We start from the raw sequence: 19,286 nt of genomic DNA, 5'->3' as shown, positions 1-19,286 counted from the left end.
CACGCTGATAGCTTGTCCCACAGGACCCCAGCAGTTGTCAGTAATCAAGGAAATCACTCTCAAAGAGCTACAAATAGGTCACTTATCTGATGTCTGGTCTGATCTGACAGACACAGACAGCCAGTTAAGTCCCATGCATCTGCCTTGCTCTGCTAGTGTGATTAGTTGCCATTCTATCTGCCAGAAGGTACTAAAGTAAGAGAGAGAATGAAAGATAGCAGAGGATGGATAGAGAGGGAGGGAGAGAGAGAAACCCCAGCTTTCATCATTAGCATTCAATTCAAATGGCTCAATTGAGCAGTTGTCACTCATGGGATTCCCAGGACGCCTTGCTTCTTCATTTATTCAATTTATTGATATAAAGACTCTTCATTAAGAGACACCGACAAAAGTGACATCTCGTCTCAGGTGGCCTCAACGTGGAATATTTAGCAGGCAGCAGGGACACACAGGCCACCTGACGTGTAAGGGCCCCTTTGTTTCCTCATGGGGCTATTACACTAAAGTGCCAACTATACACGGTGTGCTTTGAAGTTCCAGTGAAGAGACAGATTGCACACAAACACGCACTCAGACACACAGCAGTGCACACGCCCACATGCAGAGGCGCGGCGCCATGGCCGGTGAATTATTGAACTGAGCTGGTCCTCTTGATCCACTCTTTGGTGTGCACACAGAAAATCTCATACCTGTCCAACACTTCACTACACATACATATATGGCAACAATTGGTTTTTTTCCCTACGTGTTCCTGCAGCTGGATAAGATGTTTTATGATGTGCCTCAGTTCACTTTTGCACGGTGAAGCGGTAACGTGTTTGTCTGCTTCAATGATTAGACAGAGGGATTCTCAGGCATGTTCTCATTAGTGAAATGCATAATCCGTCTGTTCTGCTCCACATTATCCATGTGTTATTCAAACGGATAACACTGATGATGATGATGAGGGTGAATGATTATATTATATTTTTATTTATGCCTTGATTTTGTCCTGCTTTGATTGGCATGTAGTGAGTGTCCTGAATAATACATGTAATTTATCTTACAGTATCATTGTCATGCTACAGTGATTACATTACTGATTGATAAGAGCGTACAATGCTGTACATTACACCTGCAGGGTTCACATATGGATCATGTGTAAAGCAGCTCAGGAAATGAAAATTGCAGCTGTGAAAGCTCGCTGCTGAGTGCTACAGCGTTTGTGTGGGAGGATCACGTCGGAAATTAAGAGAGAGGGTATCATGTTCAAACAGAGAGATGTTTTATGCAGAAGCCGCCGTCACTGCTGAACGGATGAAGTAATTTCATTTTCATGCATGATCTGCAGCCCCACAGACCAGGAAAATTGCAGAGGAGGGAAAGAGAAAGATAGAGAGGAAAAAAGAGCCAAGCCTTCCTTTTACTCCATTTGACTCTGTGATTATTCTCTCAGACTTGTAACCATAGTGATGGTTCAGTCCCAATGGAAAAGGAGTCAAAACAGCGTTAGTTCAGAAACAGAGGGCGAGGTTAGAGGAAAGATGGAGATATTTGCCACTTGAAGGTGGATCATAAATACATGGAATCTCTTTATAGTACAGGGTTGAAGGAGTCATTAGCCACTGTAATGTTTTAAATGATTCCTGTCAATTTGAAGAAGAACACTGGGATCAGATGGGTACATGAAAGGGTTATATTATAGTTATTTTTAGACAAGGACTAACAGCCTTTAATACCCCAAAGGGTAAATATGCACCATTGTGGTTGTGAGCTGAGTTTGTATATAAGATATGGATCAAGTTCAGTTTTTTTTTTAAAAACCCTCTTTGATAGCACATTAATTAGGAGTTTACATCTCAAGCGCTTTACTTTGTTTTGCAGATGACACCATCATCATCTTTAGGCTAAACATTTCTGCATTGATTAGGGTTATAGGTAAAATATGATATTTAAGCAATAACATTGTTTTTTTCTTTTAACCTAAATACTCACCATTGAAACACATTTTATTCATTGTTGCCTGTTTAGAAATATAAATCCCTTATTCTTCAAAGGGTATGCAATTATTTTTTAGTGACATTAAGGTTGTGAGTGAGCCCATTGAACTTAACTGTAATGTCGGGCTGGGTATAGCTACACCGGGACCTGCTCACAGTCAGGGTGCTAGAAAGAAAGACATCATGTGACCCCCAAAAGTAACCTGTTAGCAAACGTTTCTCAATTAGCTCCAAAAGCTGATCCAAGCGAGGCAGAGGCGGTGAATGTTAGAAGGGGCCAACGCTAACGCTACTGATCCAACACGCATTTGATGATATTATATAATGTCATCTGCTGAGGGCCCACTTACTTGGCCTTTCAGGGGCTCAGACATTTCTGTTGGCAGGCCTGTCAGCGAGCATGCATGCCTATATGAACGCTCCATACCTCTGCAAATCAATTGATAAATGTTTACAAAATGTCACAAAGTATCTTTAAATATCATGCGATTAGTACTTAGATATCAAGAGAGGAAGGCTCTGAGGTGACAGCCTGACTAGTACACCTACTTATTATTGGTATCACTTCCAGACCATCCATTTGAGTTACATCATATTAATGTTGCTGCACAATCTGGTGAGACAGTAGTATCCAGAGAGCCCATTGAAAATCGATAGAACGGGGAGACATGCTACAATCTCATCTCCCTTTGTCTTCTTTAAGTGAGGAAGGTGCAGAGCAAGAGTATTGATATTTTTTATTGCTGTGGCAGAGGAGCCGCTCTCACTGAAACTTGTTCAAGGTAAAATATATCTTTCTTTGAATGTCATAGTTTGAATTGTGTCTGAAAGAAAAACAGAGGTATTAAGAGTGGAACGGGTACATTGAGGGATCAAGGTCCAGTCAGATTTAGATGACAATAATGGCTTAAATCATTTCCATGTCATTTAGCCAGCCGTCACAATTACATTCATCGCTGGCACTGAGGCTCTTTAACACTTGTACGAGTTCAAAGGTTCATTGGACAGCCGCCATAAAGTCATCAGGTCAGAGAAAATCTAGAAACATCCGATCCATTCCAAATTCTGCTCATTTTTCAGCTTTCTTTTTCGGCTTCAGGCTCTACGTTCTCAAAAGAAAGCTTTCAGTGGAAATGTTATAATCAGTGTATCTAAGAAATATCAGCCCATGTTCTCTCAAACTTCTGCTTGTATTTCACAATTTCCTTTAATGTCACCGTGTTCTGAACATTTTGTGATTTGTAAGCACAGGAAAAAAAAACCTGAAAAGCCATGAAACGAAAATCAGTTTTTCCTCTTTGTTGAACTTTGTTTTTTTCTTTTGTTCTTTTTTCCTCAGATCCGCTCAGATCAGGATAAGGATGTCGGGATCCGCTACAGCATCACAGGAGCAGGCGCTGATCAGCCCCCCAGTGGGATCTACAACATCGACCCCATCAGCGGCAACATGTTCGTCACCCAACCCTTGGACCGAGAGGAGAGGGCCTCTTTCCATGTAAGCAGGAACTGAGTCCGTCTTATCTGTTTCTCTCTCTCCATTAGCTCCATTTCATTATCTCTCACAACCAGTACAGGAAAAGTACCTTGTCTTTTTTAATTTTCCATCCATGTTTCATTCAACCACTGAGGTCGCCTGCCGCGCCACAAGTTGGACCTCATTTATTTTGTTTTATTTTTCTTATTATTTTTTATAAGATGCTGTGGAGGACTTTAACAGCAGCCTCTCCAGTCTCTGATTGATGCAGAAACTTAAAATGAAATAATGAACGGCTTGGCAAAACACACAGCCACTTATGCCGTCATTTAGATTGAAGTCTAGCTGCACAGAGCAGTGTAGGATGGATAGAACAGAGTGAAAGAGAGTGCACACTGAGGAAGAGTGCAGGAAAACTGTTGTTCTCTCTATCAGAGTTAATGAGCAGGTGCAGCTTCAAGTCTGTGCGTACATGTCGGTACAAGTGCTGAATGCTGATTCATATTTGATGTGTGTTTATACCATAAACAGAGTCTCTCTGTCCCATCTCTTCTCACTTTCAGCATGTGTTTCCCACATTTCCTTTGAGTGCTACTGCTGTCTTACTTCACCGCCCCAAAACATTGTTTTAAACTCACCTCAAACACTTTGCAGCTGCGCTGTTCAAAGGTGCAAGCTGACAGATGTACAGTTAGCCTGCATATGGCCCATAAGATTTGCTACAACCCCACCTCACAAACACACACACACACACACACACATACACACACACACTAACACACACACAGGAGGTAGTAGATATGAGTTCATGACTGGCCCCTCTGGAACCTCGGTTTAAACAGCTTCGTAAATGTGTGAATTTAATATTCAGACCACATGAGACTCGTGTTAACGGGAGGCCATTGGTTCACATATGCACATTACAGGTTTCAATTTATATCAGCAAAGGCTAACAGCTCAACTCAAGGTGAGCACTGGTGTCAGACTCACAGCGCCCACGTGCCTGTCAGTATGACGGATGGCTACACAGCTGATTGGGCTAATTCAAAAGCATGCTGCTGTCTAAGAGGTAGAACAGAATGAAGGAGAAGGGATCACTGCACTCTCGCAGCGGTATATAGACAATATAAACACCAAAACACTTTGTGGAAAGACTATGAACAAGCACATAGCTCTGGCTGATTGTCTTCTTGATTGGTTTGACTCATTGTTTTGTGTGTGATGCATTAGCCTTGAAACAAGTCTCTTGTTACTTTTCCTGCTCTGTTCAGGCGCAGGACATCACTGTGTGTGTGTGTGTGTGTGTTTCTTGTCTCGCCATACGTGCCCTTATACACTCAACCAGCAAATTGGGATCAATAAAACAGGCAGGTTATTGGTGGGGAAGGACAGCCGCCCAATAAACAGTTCTTATGTGACTCTGCCTGTAGTGAAAACAGCAAGTTAGGTCAAATGAAGCCTCTATGCATTCTACTGCTTCTGTCCCCATACAATTACTAATATACCTGGGCTTTGGATATAAGCCGATACAGAGTACTGATGAGACGAGGTTTAATTAAAAGCTCAATGCCTTCGATGTGTTGAGTAGACTTTGTAAATGATGTTATAAGTGTGGCAGCTTTGCGCTTGACTTACACAACACTTTTCGTACTCTTGTAAAGCAAAATGTTACATGTAACATGTAACATTTTTGCACATATTGGATTTTAAGAACAGTTTGGACTTTAGCACCCTTCATGCAGGTGGGTTTGTTCCTTTAACCCCTGCCAAATGGACAAGCAATACATTCATGAACAAAGAAAACTTCAGTGGAGGTATGGATTTAGAATCTGTTTTTACATTAAATGACTGGCATGGACTGAAATGACAAATGAGGGATGAATGGATGAGGGTGGGGTGTCGAATGGAGGTAACAGAGTTGTAGCAGATGGGAGTTGGTGGAATAGGATTGGCGAATGTAGAGAGAGTTGATGGAACCGGTGGGATTGAGACTCAGCGTGGGAGGAGCAGTCTCTTTATGCTCTGACATACGGCTGTTTTTTGAGGCGTGGTCTTTGTTCCCAAATCTAGTTTTGAAAATGAGCAGCCCAATATTGCACTCAAACTGAAACAATACCTTATACAATAATTTGAGTCTATATCGGGATAATATCCAATATCAGTATCAGTATTCGTGCATCACTAATTGATACCCCCATGGACCCATGCAGTGTGTGATGTGATGAGTGATTTGATGTAGGAGAATTTATCCATGGTTTTTACTCAGGGGACATTCACTCCATTGCTTACTTTCTTTCAACTTGACGTTCCAAGCGTTGCTGCGCTCTCGCAGGCCAAACTTCGCTAGTTAGTTTTTGGTTCAAGTGAAAAGAGAGACGAGGCTGCTGTTTTTGACAGAAAAGCACCAGGGGAAGTGATCTGTGAGGTTATGAGAGTGGGTGTTAGCCTGAGCTTCAGTTTTGTTAGACAGATCTCCTTTGAGTCCACAGGGCAGGAGGAGAATTGAAGAAATATGAAAAGATGTTTTTTCTTTGGATGAATGCATGTACTATAGTGGACAGTGAGTGTGTGCTTGAATACATTTATCGTGATCTGCTCATATTGCTTACAGTGTTGGTTAATAACAAGAGGACAATGACTTGTAACCTTAAGTTGCTCAATGTCTCTCTTGATCATTCTCAGTTACACATCATGTTAAAACTCGGTCTAAATTTGCATAAGCCTGATTGGTCATGGTTGAGCTATGCAACTAGTGAGCATGTTTGGAGCTGTCTGTCCTTTTCATTCTTATTTTTCAGAAAGTACTTTAGGCATTTTTTTCAACTTTGAAATCTTTACTTGGAGTCGTGAATAAACTTGTTGGGTTTTTGGTGTCAAAGGTCATCATTTTGTTCCAAAGGGCTAAAGCAATGAAGTAATGACATAATTTACCCTGCGTCGGGGTGTCAGGAGAAGGTTCTACTCACAGCCATATGCTCTGCAGAGAAGAAGTTATCAATTTAAAAGTCTATTCTATGTACACACCGTCTACTGTATTGAGTGAGGTCTATTTAATTTTTTCCTCTTCAGGTGTGAGTTAGAGTTTTTCATTATTTGAGTTGAGTTTTTAAGGACAGAGGACATCACATGCTGGTTGGTCTGTAAAGCCACATATGGCAAATTTGTGATTTATGACTTTTTCTTTTTAAAAGAAACCCCCTATGACTTGCTACATTTTAAAGTACAGAACATTATTATGGCCTGCTTTTAAGACAAGCAGTGCCTTGTGTTTCTTACCAACCTAGGTAAGGAATGCCAGTGATGCCAATCAATCTGATTATGTTGAGAATTTTGGTTATGGTGCCACTACATGAAAATCTTAAGGATCACAACAGTGATTGTTAATAAATGCAAACGTTTGCATTTATTGTTGAGAGTAGAAAAAGCAGTACAGCAGGTTGGCATAGATGCTGTCTTACAAAGTACGATCAAATGAGTGATTTCTAATTTGATTTTTTAACAATATCCTAAGTGAGTACACAATCACAATCCTATCTTTGCTGTGCACAAGTTTAATTTGAAAATAATTAAAGTCTGGACTGTCTGGTATTGACGCATGCAGCTTAATTGCATAGACTGAATTAAATAAAAACTCGGGCTATTATTTGAAGTTTTAGGACACATTTAAAAAAAAAAAAAAGTTTGTTTTTCCCCCCCAAAAAACATGGACTGAATCACAGGGTGATACTGGTTTGACTTCAAGCAGTCCCTTCAGAAAACATTTTCTTCGACCAAGGTTATACATGAAATGGTTGTTAGCTTAAACATCTATAGCTACAATAATAAGGAAGAGAAAGCAAAAACAAACTGAATTCCTCCTGATTTTGGTCCAGTCATACTAAAGCACACCATGCAGAATACTGATGTGGCCTCACAGACACTGGTTTGCTGTCTGCTTGGAGAACACACTCCTCCAGGCTCTCAAATCACATCTCCAATTCATCCATGCACACACACACACACACACACACACACACGAGTATAGAAATATTTACTTTACTGAATTATAAGAAAATGTGCAGGAATAACACTCCAACCCAAAGGCAGAAAGGTCAAGCATGCACATGAACAAAAACACACAGTTTATCACACACAAAAAAAGAACACACAGAGCCATTATCATTCATGCAGTAAAGCAGTCACACAAATCACAGTCACACATCCCTCAGCGTGCAGTGTTCACAGCTGAGAAAACAGATTGGGCTTGTTTGTTTGTTGGGTCTCCTCTCCATGTTTGTTTGCTGTACTTCAGCCAATGGAAAACTAGCATCTTGGGGATCATTAAGTGGCTAAAGAGGCCTCTTCTGATTGGCTGTGTGTGTCGTTTTCAGCGTCCGTGTTAATATGTGTAAACATGTGTCTGGAGCACTATTTGGAATGCGTGTCTGGGTATGTTTTCATACATCCTTGACTGCAAGGCACAAAAAGCCGACATGATTAGTTGTGTTTTGGTGAAAGGCAGGTACTGCTATTCAATCTCTCATGTCACCCAACAATACATCACGACTCCCTGTGAATAGGCTGGCAGGCAGATCCTCCTCTCTGTAGCTGCAGACAAAATTGTTTGCTGCCTGTGTGTCACTCCTAGCCAGAATGAGGCACCCTCTTCTCTCACCAAGCCAAAGCCGTGATAGAATAACATTTCTGCAGAGGATATGAATTTCTAGCCAATTGAATGAGGCTAATGTAAGTCGCAGTGAACAGAGACGCTTTGGTTGCAGGGCTATTACAAAGCTTTGCGTTATGTTAGATATCATTAGCGAGGATTGGTGGGGAGGGGAGGGTGTGTGGCAGCAGTGGTGGAGATTAAGACATCCCACTGTAGATGATGATTGCTTTTGTCAGCCCTCCCTGTTCAAGCCCCCACACCCCCACACTGCCTCTTTGTGTTTTCATCTCTCATTTACTTGCACATGGCTCAGTCACTCTCCTGCTCTCCTTCCCATCCCATGTGCCTTTTCCCTGCACCGCTTTCCCCTCACCTTCATTCCCATTTCTATTTGCTGTCTCAATTCTCACACCGTGAATTGGGAAGGAACAGCTCATCAGTCAGATACGCCCATCCAAATGGCAGGCTTTGTCTTCTCCCAAACAAAAAAATAAACTGCCACAGCTTGAGAAGAAACACCTCTCTGATATGTTTCAGGCCTCTGGCTGTGCTTACATCCAATAGGTGTTGTTTGTGTTACTAGAACATTTCACTACTCTGCCCCATTCTGTGTTATTGTGGTCCGTGCCAAGATACCAACAGGATACTCATGCCCCGTTGGTAGGCAAGAAATAGAATATCTGTCAGTTGAATGAAGTCGCCAATTAACAAAGTCAAAGTTGTGCTATGTGCTGATATCCCGTCCAGACAGTCTGCAGAGCTTCTTATCAATCGAGCTAGCGGCCTGCTGTCAGTGGAGCTTTCTTTGGAATACAGATTCAAGCTCATTTTTAGTGTTGAATGCTAAAGTTCCTGTCTTTCTTTCTGTGCATTTATGTTTGTCCACAGCTAAGAGCCCATGCAGTGGATATGAACGGTAACCAGGTGGAGAATCCGATTGATCTGTACATCTACGTGATCGACATGAACGACAACAGACCGGAGTTTCAGAACCAGGTGTACAACGGCTCTGTGGCCGAAGGCTCCAAACCAGGTAAGATGACGGAGAATCACATGCGTGGTAACTGTTGTATATGTGCAGGTTCATTTAAAAGGTCTTCCTAGCATCAAAAAGCTAATAATACACATTAAGGGACACACAAGTAATGTCATCATGCTCTCTTCTTTAGCAAAGCAATTTTTGGCTGACTCATTTCATCAGGCTAATTTATCTAGGAAGAAAACACAAAGCAAAGTATACAAATTATTTTATACCCGCTGCCCTGTTATGGTTCTTTTATTGATATTTTGTCAAGGTAAAAGAGAAGAAAATAAAAGCAGTGTATTTCTTAATGTAAGCAGGGTTGAGTCTGGGTATAATAGAATCAAATAGATGTTGACTATGCCTTTATGCAGGGGGGCCTATCTTTGGCGACTGACCCCTTAAATGAGGAACTGTTCACTTGCTCACATCATAGTTTGTCTGTCAGAAGTTAAATCGGTGTGATGTTGCCGTGTCAGATTGTTTTCACCGGAAGACAATACAAGATAACCAACAACACAAAAATGAGAAACTACAGAAAAAGTCCAAAGCAAAAACAAAGATTTTCTTCCTTTTTTTCTTTCTGAAATATTTTTACATCGCCTCCCATGTGGGAGGTCATATTGTCTCACTTTTGTACTTATGGGCTTCGGGGTCTCATATCCTTTCATGGGAGCAGAGCTTTTACTGTTACTGTAGAATAAGTGAACAAGGCTGTGCTGGCTGCCTTTTTTAGGAAGGCACGAACAATATGATCTCAAACTGCACATTTTGTTCAGTTCTGATTGACTAAGTCATCATGAAAGCCATAAAACACCTTTGCTACAAGGCTGTAATCATTTACAATTGTACCCGTAGAAATCAATGCATGTTCAATCGTCACTTTCACCAGCATTTGTAGCCTCTGTGCTTTGCTCAGCAGAAGATTATTAGTGCAATAATCCTTTTGAAGCTGTGCTTTAGACTGAATCATGAATAGCTCAAAGGTTTTATTGGATTAGTTTAAACCACTAACAACTGCAAGTAGAAAACGTTTACAGAGCCTCTTATTGCCTAAAGATCATTTCTATGTCTTTACATTTTAATTGATTTGAGTTTTTATGGGTCATTCTACTTCACTTATTTTGACCGATCACACACCCTTTTTTTCGTTTCTGATTTTAGGCAGGCCTTCAGCAGTCCTTCATGATTTAATCTTGCTCACGGAATCCTCAAATAAAACTGCACTTGGGTGGCCAAGCAACATCTTAAGGTGTGAACCCACCATGACTTTTGAAGTTTTCAGCCAGTTCAGACAAGGGCAAGCTCATGTAATATTTGTGTCAGAGAGTCTTGGCTGGATGCATCATTATCAGATTCTGCAGAGCATGGAAAGACGTAGACCTTCCCTCAGAATCAGGAGACAGAGCTGTGGTCAGTGGAAAGCTGGAGACGAGAGGAGAATGGGCAAGTAGCTCTCATGTCTCGACTGGAAGAACTCTTGTTCTAACAATCAGACCCTGAGGACCCGTGTTTGTCTTCACAGCGTTCAGATATTGTTCTGCTGCAAAGTTTAATCTCAGGGGGATTTGTAAACAATATAGAAAAGCATTGTGTGTGTGTGTGTGTGTGTGTATATACGGATGAGCAAGTATGGGATTGACTTTGTGTGTGTGTGCATGCATAAGTGTGTGTGTGTGTGTGTGTGTGTGTGTGGTTACTCCTCAGTGGAGCATGGGTCTGTATACACAGTTCCTAATTAGTGAGGGCAACCAGACATTCCAAAAGCAGCTTTCTTCATTTTTTTTCCACACTGATAGTCTGCTTCGTGAGCGCGAGTGACGACAACTCTTTGAATTAGCTATCGTTTTGAACAGAATGCAGTCTGTGATACCAATTAACAAGAACTATATTAGCCTTCAGTATGTGCAGGATAATTGCCGTGCCCTTCAGGAAGTATTTACTGCCAGGTAACATTTGTTTGTGTCAGAGAGGTGTTGAGAGTTTGCTATCAAAAAGCATATTGTGTGTGGAGTGCTTCTATGTTCCTTTGCACCCTCACTGGTCTCTGAATAATGAACTTTAATTAGGAGAATAGGCTGCAAAGCTAGTTGGATTATAGCCTGCTTTTTCAAAGAAAACAAGAAAGACTGCCATTCATCTAAAGTGTAAGTTCAAGGAGACTTTTTTTGTCTGGCTCATTTAAACTGCTAATACAACCTCCACAAGTTTAATCTTTTATCTGACTCATGGACACAGTTTAGACCTCAGGTTGAGTGCTGAACACTTTCTGAAGTTGTTATTTTATACCCCGCAGCACTGCAGGTATAGCTAACAGCATTCGAGGACAATTGTAAGTTGTTAATGCACATAAGTTAATATCAACTTTCTTTTATGCACCAATCCTTATGCAACAAAAGTTCAGCTCCAGTGAATCACAAAAACCAAGGCAACTAGATGTACTAAGATTCGAAGAACTGAAGGGTTCTTCAGAATCTCTGGATTTTCACATCTTCTCCTTTTCAGTCTCTGTCCTTGACCCGCATGACGTGTTGACACTAATTCACTGTTCTGAGCCAGTACAGCCTTGCCCCTTACTCGTATAGCTAAATCATTTCAACTAACTTTTCATTTCAAAGAAAAGTCTGAATTGTGATGTTAATATAAAAAGAGTCTCTCGGGTCAACAAGGTTAAGTTAGTTCCTGGACTGTGCTGCACAGATCTCCTGCACACTCAGAGTTTGCATGTGACTTTGGAGTCCAGTGATGACCGTAGAAACTCCTGAGGCGTCACTCCAGGTGAACGTTCTTTTCCATCCTGGCAGCAGCTGGTGTGTTGAATCACAACATCGCTGCTGACAGGTGCTGCTCGGGGCAGAGTATCCTGAGATGCTGCTGGAATATCTCAATCCCGGCGTCTCCCATGCCTGAAAATGCAAACCTGGCTGAAACATCAAAGGACATTCTTTATTTGTTACCATGTGATAATCCCCTCATCATCATTACCATTCACTGCATTTTTACACTGAGAACACAGCCGTTAGAAAGCAAAGAAAGAAGCCCCCTGGTTCTCACATTTATATATGTTGTGTACAATTTGAGGGTTATGAGCAATGCTTCACTTGAGAGGGTTGTTGGTATCAGTTCCTAAAAGTTTATTTTCTGAAGATTTTCACCACAGCAAGCATTTGAAAGCATACTTAGCTCTTGATGCTGTCAAAACAAAATGGATTTATTCACTTCACTTGGCACTGCGACAGAAGTCTCAACAGCAGAGATTTGAAAAACCTTGGCAAAAAAATAAAAGAAATGATCTGCATGGTTGGACGCTACTGTTAATAACTAATTCTATAAACTCAGAAAAAAGGTTAGAAAAGTGTCCCAATTAATCAAAACTTGTGATGGAATTCATATTCTTATGAACTCCAGCTTGTACAGCTTGTATCTGCCAAAGCGCCTTTAAACTGCAGGTCAAGCCTACCCATTCACACACTGATGCCAGAGGTTGCTATCTATCAGTATTAACTAATACAATCACTACACATTCATATGACGCAGATGAAGCAGCTGGAGCAACTTGGGGCTAAGTGTCTTGCGGCTGCAGGAGCTGGGAATTGAACCTCCGACCTCCCAGTTGAGAGCCGACTGAATCTACCACTGAGCCCCAGCCTGTCAGTTTCAGTTGATTCAGTTTTCAAGCTGCTAAATTGATTTTTTTAGTGTTTGCACATTGAAGAAACATGGTTTCCTACCAAGAGAACAAAGGGCAGCATAACCTTCATTTTCAGCATGCACAATAATACAGTCCAAATGAATAGAAAAATGCTCACTCCCATTTCTCTCTAAATGCCAAGCAAAGAGGGGATATTTTTGTAGAGCTAAAGTAGTATCACATTCTGTATCTACAGACCATGATATCAAAGGTTCTCTGAAGCATTACAACAGATCTTCACATGTAGCGCTGCGTGACAGCCTTCAAAGAGGGGGACCAACAGGGAACAGGCCTTATCACCGCCACCAGATGTCAATACAGGCAGGCAGAGATCCGATCAGACCATCAGCCGGGATCAGTTTGAAACGGCTTCATTTGTCTCTCTCTGCCACAGGGCTCCCACTCAGCACCAAATATACCTGTGACTAATAAGAATTTAATTTGTTCAGGTAATCAAACGTAACAAGACAGTACAAGACAGGATGAGCTATCTGATCACAGTAAGCTGTTGTTAATAAGGAATAAATAGGATTCAATCAGAAAAATAGGAAGATGATCCCAGGAAAACTAGCAAAGGTTTGTTTGTTAACTGTACTTAAAAAGTAACTTTAAATGGAAATGATGAATGAAAGTCACCAATATGATGTGACGTTGTGTAGAACCTTAAATATGTAACATGGAACAGCCCTTTCCTTTTAAAAGATCTCAGATGAAGATTTGTCGACATGGCGTGACTCCTGCAGAAAGCTCTTGTGTTCTGTCTCTGCAGTGTACTCAGAACATATGCCCATCATCCCCCCCCCTCTTCTCCACAACTCTGACAGCATGTCGTTCCCTTTTATGGTCAGTCTTTCCTTTTTTTTTTTAAAAAAAGGCCTTCGGAAATGAGTGTGCAAGATCAAAACCCGCAGCTGAGTGCCTTCTCACACAGTCGATTTGCCCCCAAAGGGGGGAAAGGGGCTCTCTCTCTCTCTCTCTCTTTACTCTTTCTCTCTCCTGAAGAGTTTGCTAACAGTTTCAGAGAGGTTTAAGAGACTTTCTCCCTCAGTTTTGCCTGGGGGGATAATTTGGGATTGGCACATGAGGGGAGAGAAGGAGTGATAGAGTGGAGCAGAGTTGGAGATGAACAGAAATGTTTCAGTTGGTGTTTGACCTGTAGACTTTGTGAGCAGGTGGTAGTCACAGGGCTTCTCCCTTTTAATACCATGTTTGTTTTAAGGACAATCTGGATATCACATCAGGTATCAGTGATTAGTACAGCCGTTCTTATATAGGACTTTTGCTGTGTTTGTAAGCTTTTTTCTTTAACATGTTATCCTCAGTAACATAAATATCTAGCCGTTTCACATAGCACTCCTGAAAATATCTAGATAATATCAGGAGGACTGCTCCGGATATTCTCCTGACCTGGCTGTTCACATGTGCACCTCACAGGACTATCCCTGTGAGACGGTAGGTAAGACGTGATGTTAAACAAGATGACGTGGAAGGAGTGGACGAAGCAATAGAGAATATTTGTCTTTATATCAATGCTATACGTGTAGTTCAAGGGAATCACAATCTCAACAGAAGAGCGGAGAACAACATACTGGAGAACAGAAAACGTAATGCAGCCGTTTAATAACGCATTTGCATGCATGCACTCTGTGCACCGTGTGGCAGTCACAACATATACTGTAAACGTCACTCCCCCCTCCCATTGGCTCAGGAGAATTCTCCAGATAATATCCTGCTGCGTTCTCACATCAGCTCACTCGGACTTGCTGTGTAATAAATACTAAGAGGCTGGCAGGAGAAACTCTGGGTGAAGTCAGAGCGAAAAATGTGACTGTTTGCGTTCACATAAACAGCTCCTCCGGCAAATATCAGGAGTTTTTCAGACATTTTCTGCAAGTGTGAAAGCCCTATTAAAGTTAAATTTGTTTTTTATACACTGCAACTTTTCTACTGGCTTGTGGTCAAATCATCTCCTCATTCCTAGAATCTGTCAGGAGATAACAAAATAATAGTGGTTTTATTATATACTACTTATGTAGTTTAAAGATTCCAGTTCAGGAAGTATTGGTTTCATACATTTTCATGAGGTAGATTGTTTCACATTACAGTAGGTGTGGGGTTAGTTTTCACTCATGTTTTTGACATGTTTTCAGTTTGAGTCGCAATAGCTGATGACTGTAAATACTAAAATCCTCATGATTGTGCATGCTTGAACATACTTCTCTATGCTTAACTACTCAAAGTGTCATGGTGTTTTATTAGGAGATATTTGAATGGCCACTTCATATAAACTTATTCATGTACACCAGCATCAATTTGGTGGATGCTCATGTCTACAGCACATTCTTGAGATTTTGGAGGGGCCGCTCATCAGACAGCCTTCTGGAGCCTGCTTTTAACCACAACACTTTTCTCTGTATCAGTCAACAAACATTTATTGTCATCTTGGTTCAATCCATGGTGAAGAAGAGGAGTTCTCTCAGAAATCAATGACTTTCTGGCCTCACCCCTTTCCATTTCAGCAAACTCTTAAAGATTCGCTCAGGTTCAGCTGTTTGCCCTTCACACCCTCGCAGACGTCAGCCCACTTGGTGCTTAAAAAGTAGAGGTAGAGATTCACAGGCATGGCTATCATGCAGTGACAGTGATCTCGGTAAAAGCTTCATTTGATCATGCCTTTGCATCTCATTATCAGTGCTGTCAGTATTTTAACTTATTCACAGTCTTTTTTTTTAGATTTTTTTTTATTTAACAGTTTGAAAGGTTCAACTGTGTCCTCGTGTCCTCAGAGAGCAGCAGGCTCCATTAGAGACTCTTGTGTGAACTCCCCTTCTTCATTTCCCCCAAGATTCACCTGCTTTCAACCTTTTCTCTTACCTCTCCACCTCTACTTCTCCTTCTCGCTCTCTATCTACTGTAGCAAGGCCTCTCTTTCACCCTCTATCTCCCCTCCACTGATGAGAGTTATTATCCTCTTACACCCCCTCTCACTCCCTGACTTCCTCTTGTACTTTTGCTTTTAGTGGTCTTTGGAATACCTCTCACCTCTATTCTCTTCTTCACTTTTTGTTTCTGCTTCGCAATTTCCTCTTCTGCTTCCTATCTCTGCATCTCCGTGTTTGTCTTCCTCTCTATTGCTGTTCTAGCTCTATCCATCGTCCTCTCGTTCCTTCGTCTTCCCTCTAATTAGGAGGCAGATGTTGACTCGGGTTTTTACGTTTATGCCGCAAATAGATCGAACCTACCAGTGATCTTGGATCACGTGAGCAAGATGGCGAGCAGTTTGTGCGCCTGCCACCAGTTGTATTTTCAGCTCCAGTGATTGCTGGAAAAGCAATTAGGATTTGGAATTAGTGTTCAAATTAAAGAGGAATTAAACAGGCTCAGAGATTAACCCTTTCAGGCATGGAAAACCTTGTTTGGATCTTAAAGTGCACCATCATCATATCAGTGAATCCTCTTCATTTCAATGAAAGGTAGCAGCGCTGACATGTGATCCAACTTCAAATCATTTCCTTTCCCCCTGGGTCTGGAATGGTTGATTATATATATTAATGTTGTCCTCTGTGGAATAGCAGTAATTGTTTTTCTACCTCCTGTCTTCCCTTGGACACTTTTCTTTTGACAGACTCGGCTATGAAACTTAATAAGGATTGAAGTAATTTATGGGGCTACAATTATCCTGTCCATACTGGCTGTCTCAGGAACCAATTATGGGAATGGAGACACTTGTAACTTCACAGACACAAAAGAAACAACAGAATCTGCCAGAGTCCAGAATCTATGATGTTTTGAATAAATCGTATACAATGATAAAGTAATAAATTGCATTCTTTCTTACCAACAGAAAAACAAACAAAATGTATTTTTTGGTGATACATTTTTATTGTGCCTGCTGTGCATAGAAAACACCACCATCTTTGGTTCAAACTGAGGTAACGAGAGCCCTAACAAGTTCACGCATGAGTCACTTCTTGCTGCCCACTAGCATAAAAAAACAGGTACAATTAAAAACCATCAGAAATTTGAAAAAAAAAAAATCGTTAGCCACCAATTAATTCCAGGAAGAGATGTAGTTATTTTATTATTATCATATTCTCCATTTCTTTATTTTCCTGTCTTTTTTATTATTAAGGTGTCCTCAATTCCTTCTTTCTGGATGCTTACACTGTCTTCTCATTCGAGCACGTTAGTGCTTCAGCCATCTCTTCTCTCTGCAGTCCCCCTTCTGCGAGCTGACAGTTTCCTCTCTCAGCAGCAGCAGCAGCAGCGTGTAAATGGCTGCCTGATGGAAAGTGACATTTTCACAGAACCCTGTGAAAGAGGCTTGGTGATCTCTCCTCTTTCTAGCACAAAGTGCTCCTAATTGCCTCGTCGCATTTGTGAGCCCAACTGACAAACTCGTGCAAATCAATAATTCTGCAGAGGGAAGACGCCAGGGCACCGAGCGTCTCACCCAGATACGTGATGTGAGGACACAGAGAAGCACGTGCATACAGATGCACACATGTACCTGACATACACTTTTTACCCTCTCTCTCTCTCACACACACACACACACACACACACACACACACACACACCCTCAACCTCTCCATCTCCGAGCTGTCTGCCTTAAATGGCAGTGTTTATCTGTGATTCTAAGACAAATAGGGAGAGAGCATCGGAGCATTAAGGGCAGCCACGGAGCCGCTGAAGGCTGAAATAATGGATGGTGGAAATGGCAGAAGACCCAGCATTGCTCATTACTAAATGGACTCTGCAGAGGTGGAAACTTTGCCCCACTAGCTTTCTATATACAAAGGACAAAACAGCCCGGCTTAAAATAGGGGCTTATTTAATGGTTTTGGGTTTTTGTTCTCTGCTCTGTAATGGCTCTAACTCTGAAAGTTGCTCGCAAAAAGAACAGAGAATGTCACAGCAATTTGCCAAGTCTGATTGACTTGTTTCTTGTTTATAAATATGCCTGTTGTCTTCTGAGCCCTCTTCCTTCTCTTTGATATTTTCTACAAATTCATTAACAGTAATTGGCTTACAGGGAACTTTCATAATGCCACATGTTTTCAAAAGCTGCATATGCGTGGAGGTGTGGAGGACCTTGAAAAACCCAACATCGAATTTTAATGAATGTCGCCTGCTTGTTTTTCTGTGGTGCTTCTTTCCTAACACGACCTCCTTTACCGCTGCGTGCACTGACGTAGATCCTCTACTCTTCTAGTAGTTTGACCTTACTCCAGCTCTCCCTCACTAACTTCATTTCTGTCCTCAGGTTCGTCAGTGATGCAGGTGACAGCAACGGACTCGGACGACTCCACCACAGCAAACGGCATGGTGCGCTACCGCATCCTCTCTCAGACGCCCCATAGCCCGATCCCCAACATGTTCACCATCAATAGTGAGACCGGGGACATAGTTACTGTGGCAGCCGGCCTGGACAGAGAGGTCAGTGTATGCATTGAGTCCCTGTTTCTCTCACCATTTTAACTTCATGCATCTTGTGTTTGTCCACTAGGCCATAAGATAAAACTGTGGCTATCATTTAGTGACTTGATAACAATGGTTTGGCGTTCCCTCAATAAAGAAACCCAGCCTCTCTCCAGAATCAATGCCCCATATCATGTCCACAGAAACACAGCTGTGTACTGTACTGGGGCAAGTCCAGACTTTTTTCCCAGGTATTGGCCCAACTGACTTGTACAATGTGCGCACACACACACACACACACTAATGAAAAGTATTTATTCACCCTTTCTGTCTCACGTTAAAGTATCATACAGCTAACACAACAAGTTTAATTCTGTAAGGACTGAAAAACAAGATGCATTATGCTACAATTCTACAATTCTACAATTCTACAATTCACTTAGCAGACGCTTTTATCCAAAGCGACGTACATCAGAGAGTAAGTACAACATAAGCAAGGATCTAGAAAAAAGGGAACAATGTCAGTAAGAGCAAACGATCAGCTTTGAGTCCGATTGGACACACAGGTGCTGACAGGAAGTGACCAGAGGCAAAGCACAACATTGAGGGCAGTTCTTGAGAGCTCTAATCAGTATAGAAACCATCTTATAAGTCATCGTTATCAAACAAAAACCATCATCATTACCATCATCATCATCAATAATATGGAGACCATCATCATTAAGTTAGTAGGTATTCATGAAAGAGCTGGGTCTTTAGCTTTTTCTTGAAGATGCTACATTGAATAGCAAAGAAAATCACAAGTAGCCAGTTCAACACAGACCAAGTTGTTGATTTTAAATATGGACACAATCAATCACAGTTAAGTATATTGACGAAGCACCAGGGGTGGCCAATCAGTTTTCAAGGGGGGGCCATGCCAAACATCCACCCCTCGGGACACGCCCATGGCTGTGTGGGGCTCCACAGCAGCTAAATGTCAAATCAGTCTAACCACCTGTTGGTTCCATTGAATGATGCTTACCAAGTCTTGTTTTTAATGTCAGTCCTTT

The 19,286-nt window shown here is 41.5% G+C and overlaps 1 protein-coding gene across 2 annotated transcripts in view; it reads left to right on the top strand.

The window, feature by feature from the left end:
• cdh4 (cadherin 4, type 1, R-cadherin (retinal)) overlaps positions 1 to 19,286 on the top strand; it is a 198,354-nt gene that overhangs the window by 149,654 nt on the left and 29,414 nt on the right. For both annotated transcript variants that reach the window (XM_061042407.1, XM_061042408.1), the window contains exons 6-8: positions 3,319 to 3,474; positions 8,990 to 9,134; positions 18,080 to 18,252. In XM_061042407.1, coding sequence (XP_060898390.1) covers positions 3,319 to 3,474; positions 8,990 to 9,134; positions 18,080 to 18,252 — 474 coding nt within the window. The remainder of the gene's footprint in view (positions 1 to 3,318; positions 3,475 to 8,989; positions 9,135 to 18,079; positions 18,253 to 19,286) is intronic.

The sequence above is a fragment of the Labrus mixtus genome, chromosome 7 (assembly GCF_963584025.1).
Source record: "Labrus mixtus chromosome 7, fLabMix1.1, whole genome shotgun sequence".
NCBI classification, from domain to species: domain Eukaryota; kingdom Metazoa; phylum Chordata; class Actinopteri; order Labriformes; family Labridae; genus Labrus; species Labrus mixtus.
This window is presented reverse-complemented; position numbering and strand designations above follow the sequence as displayed.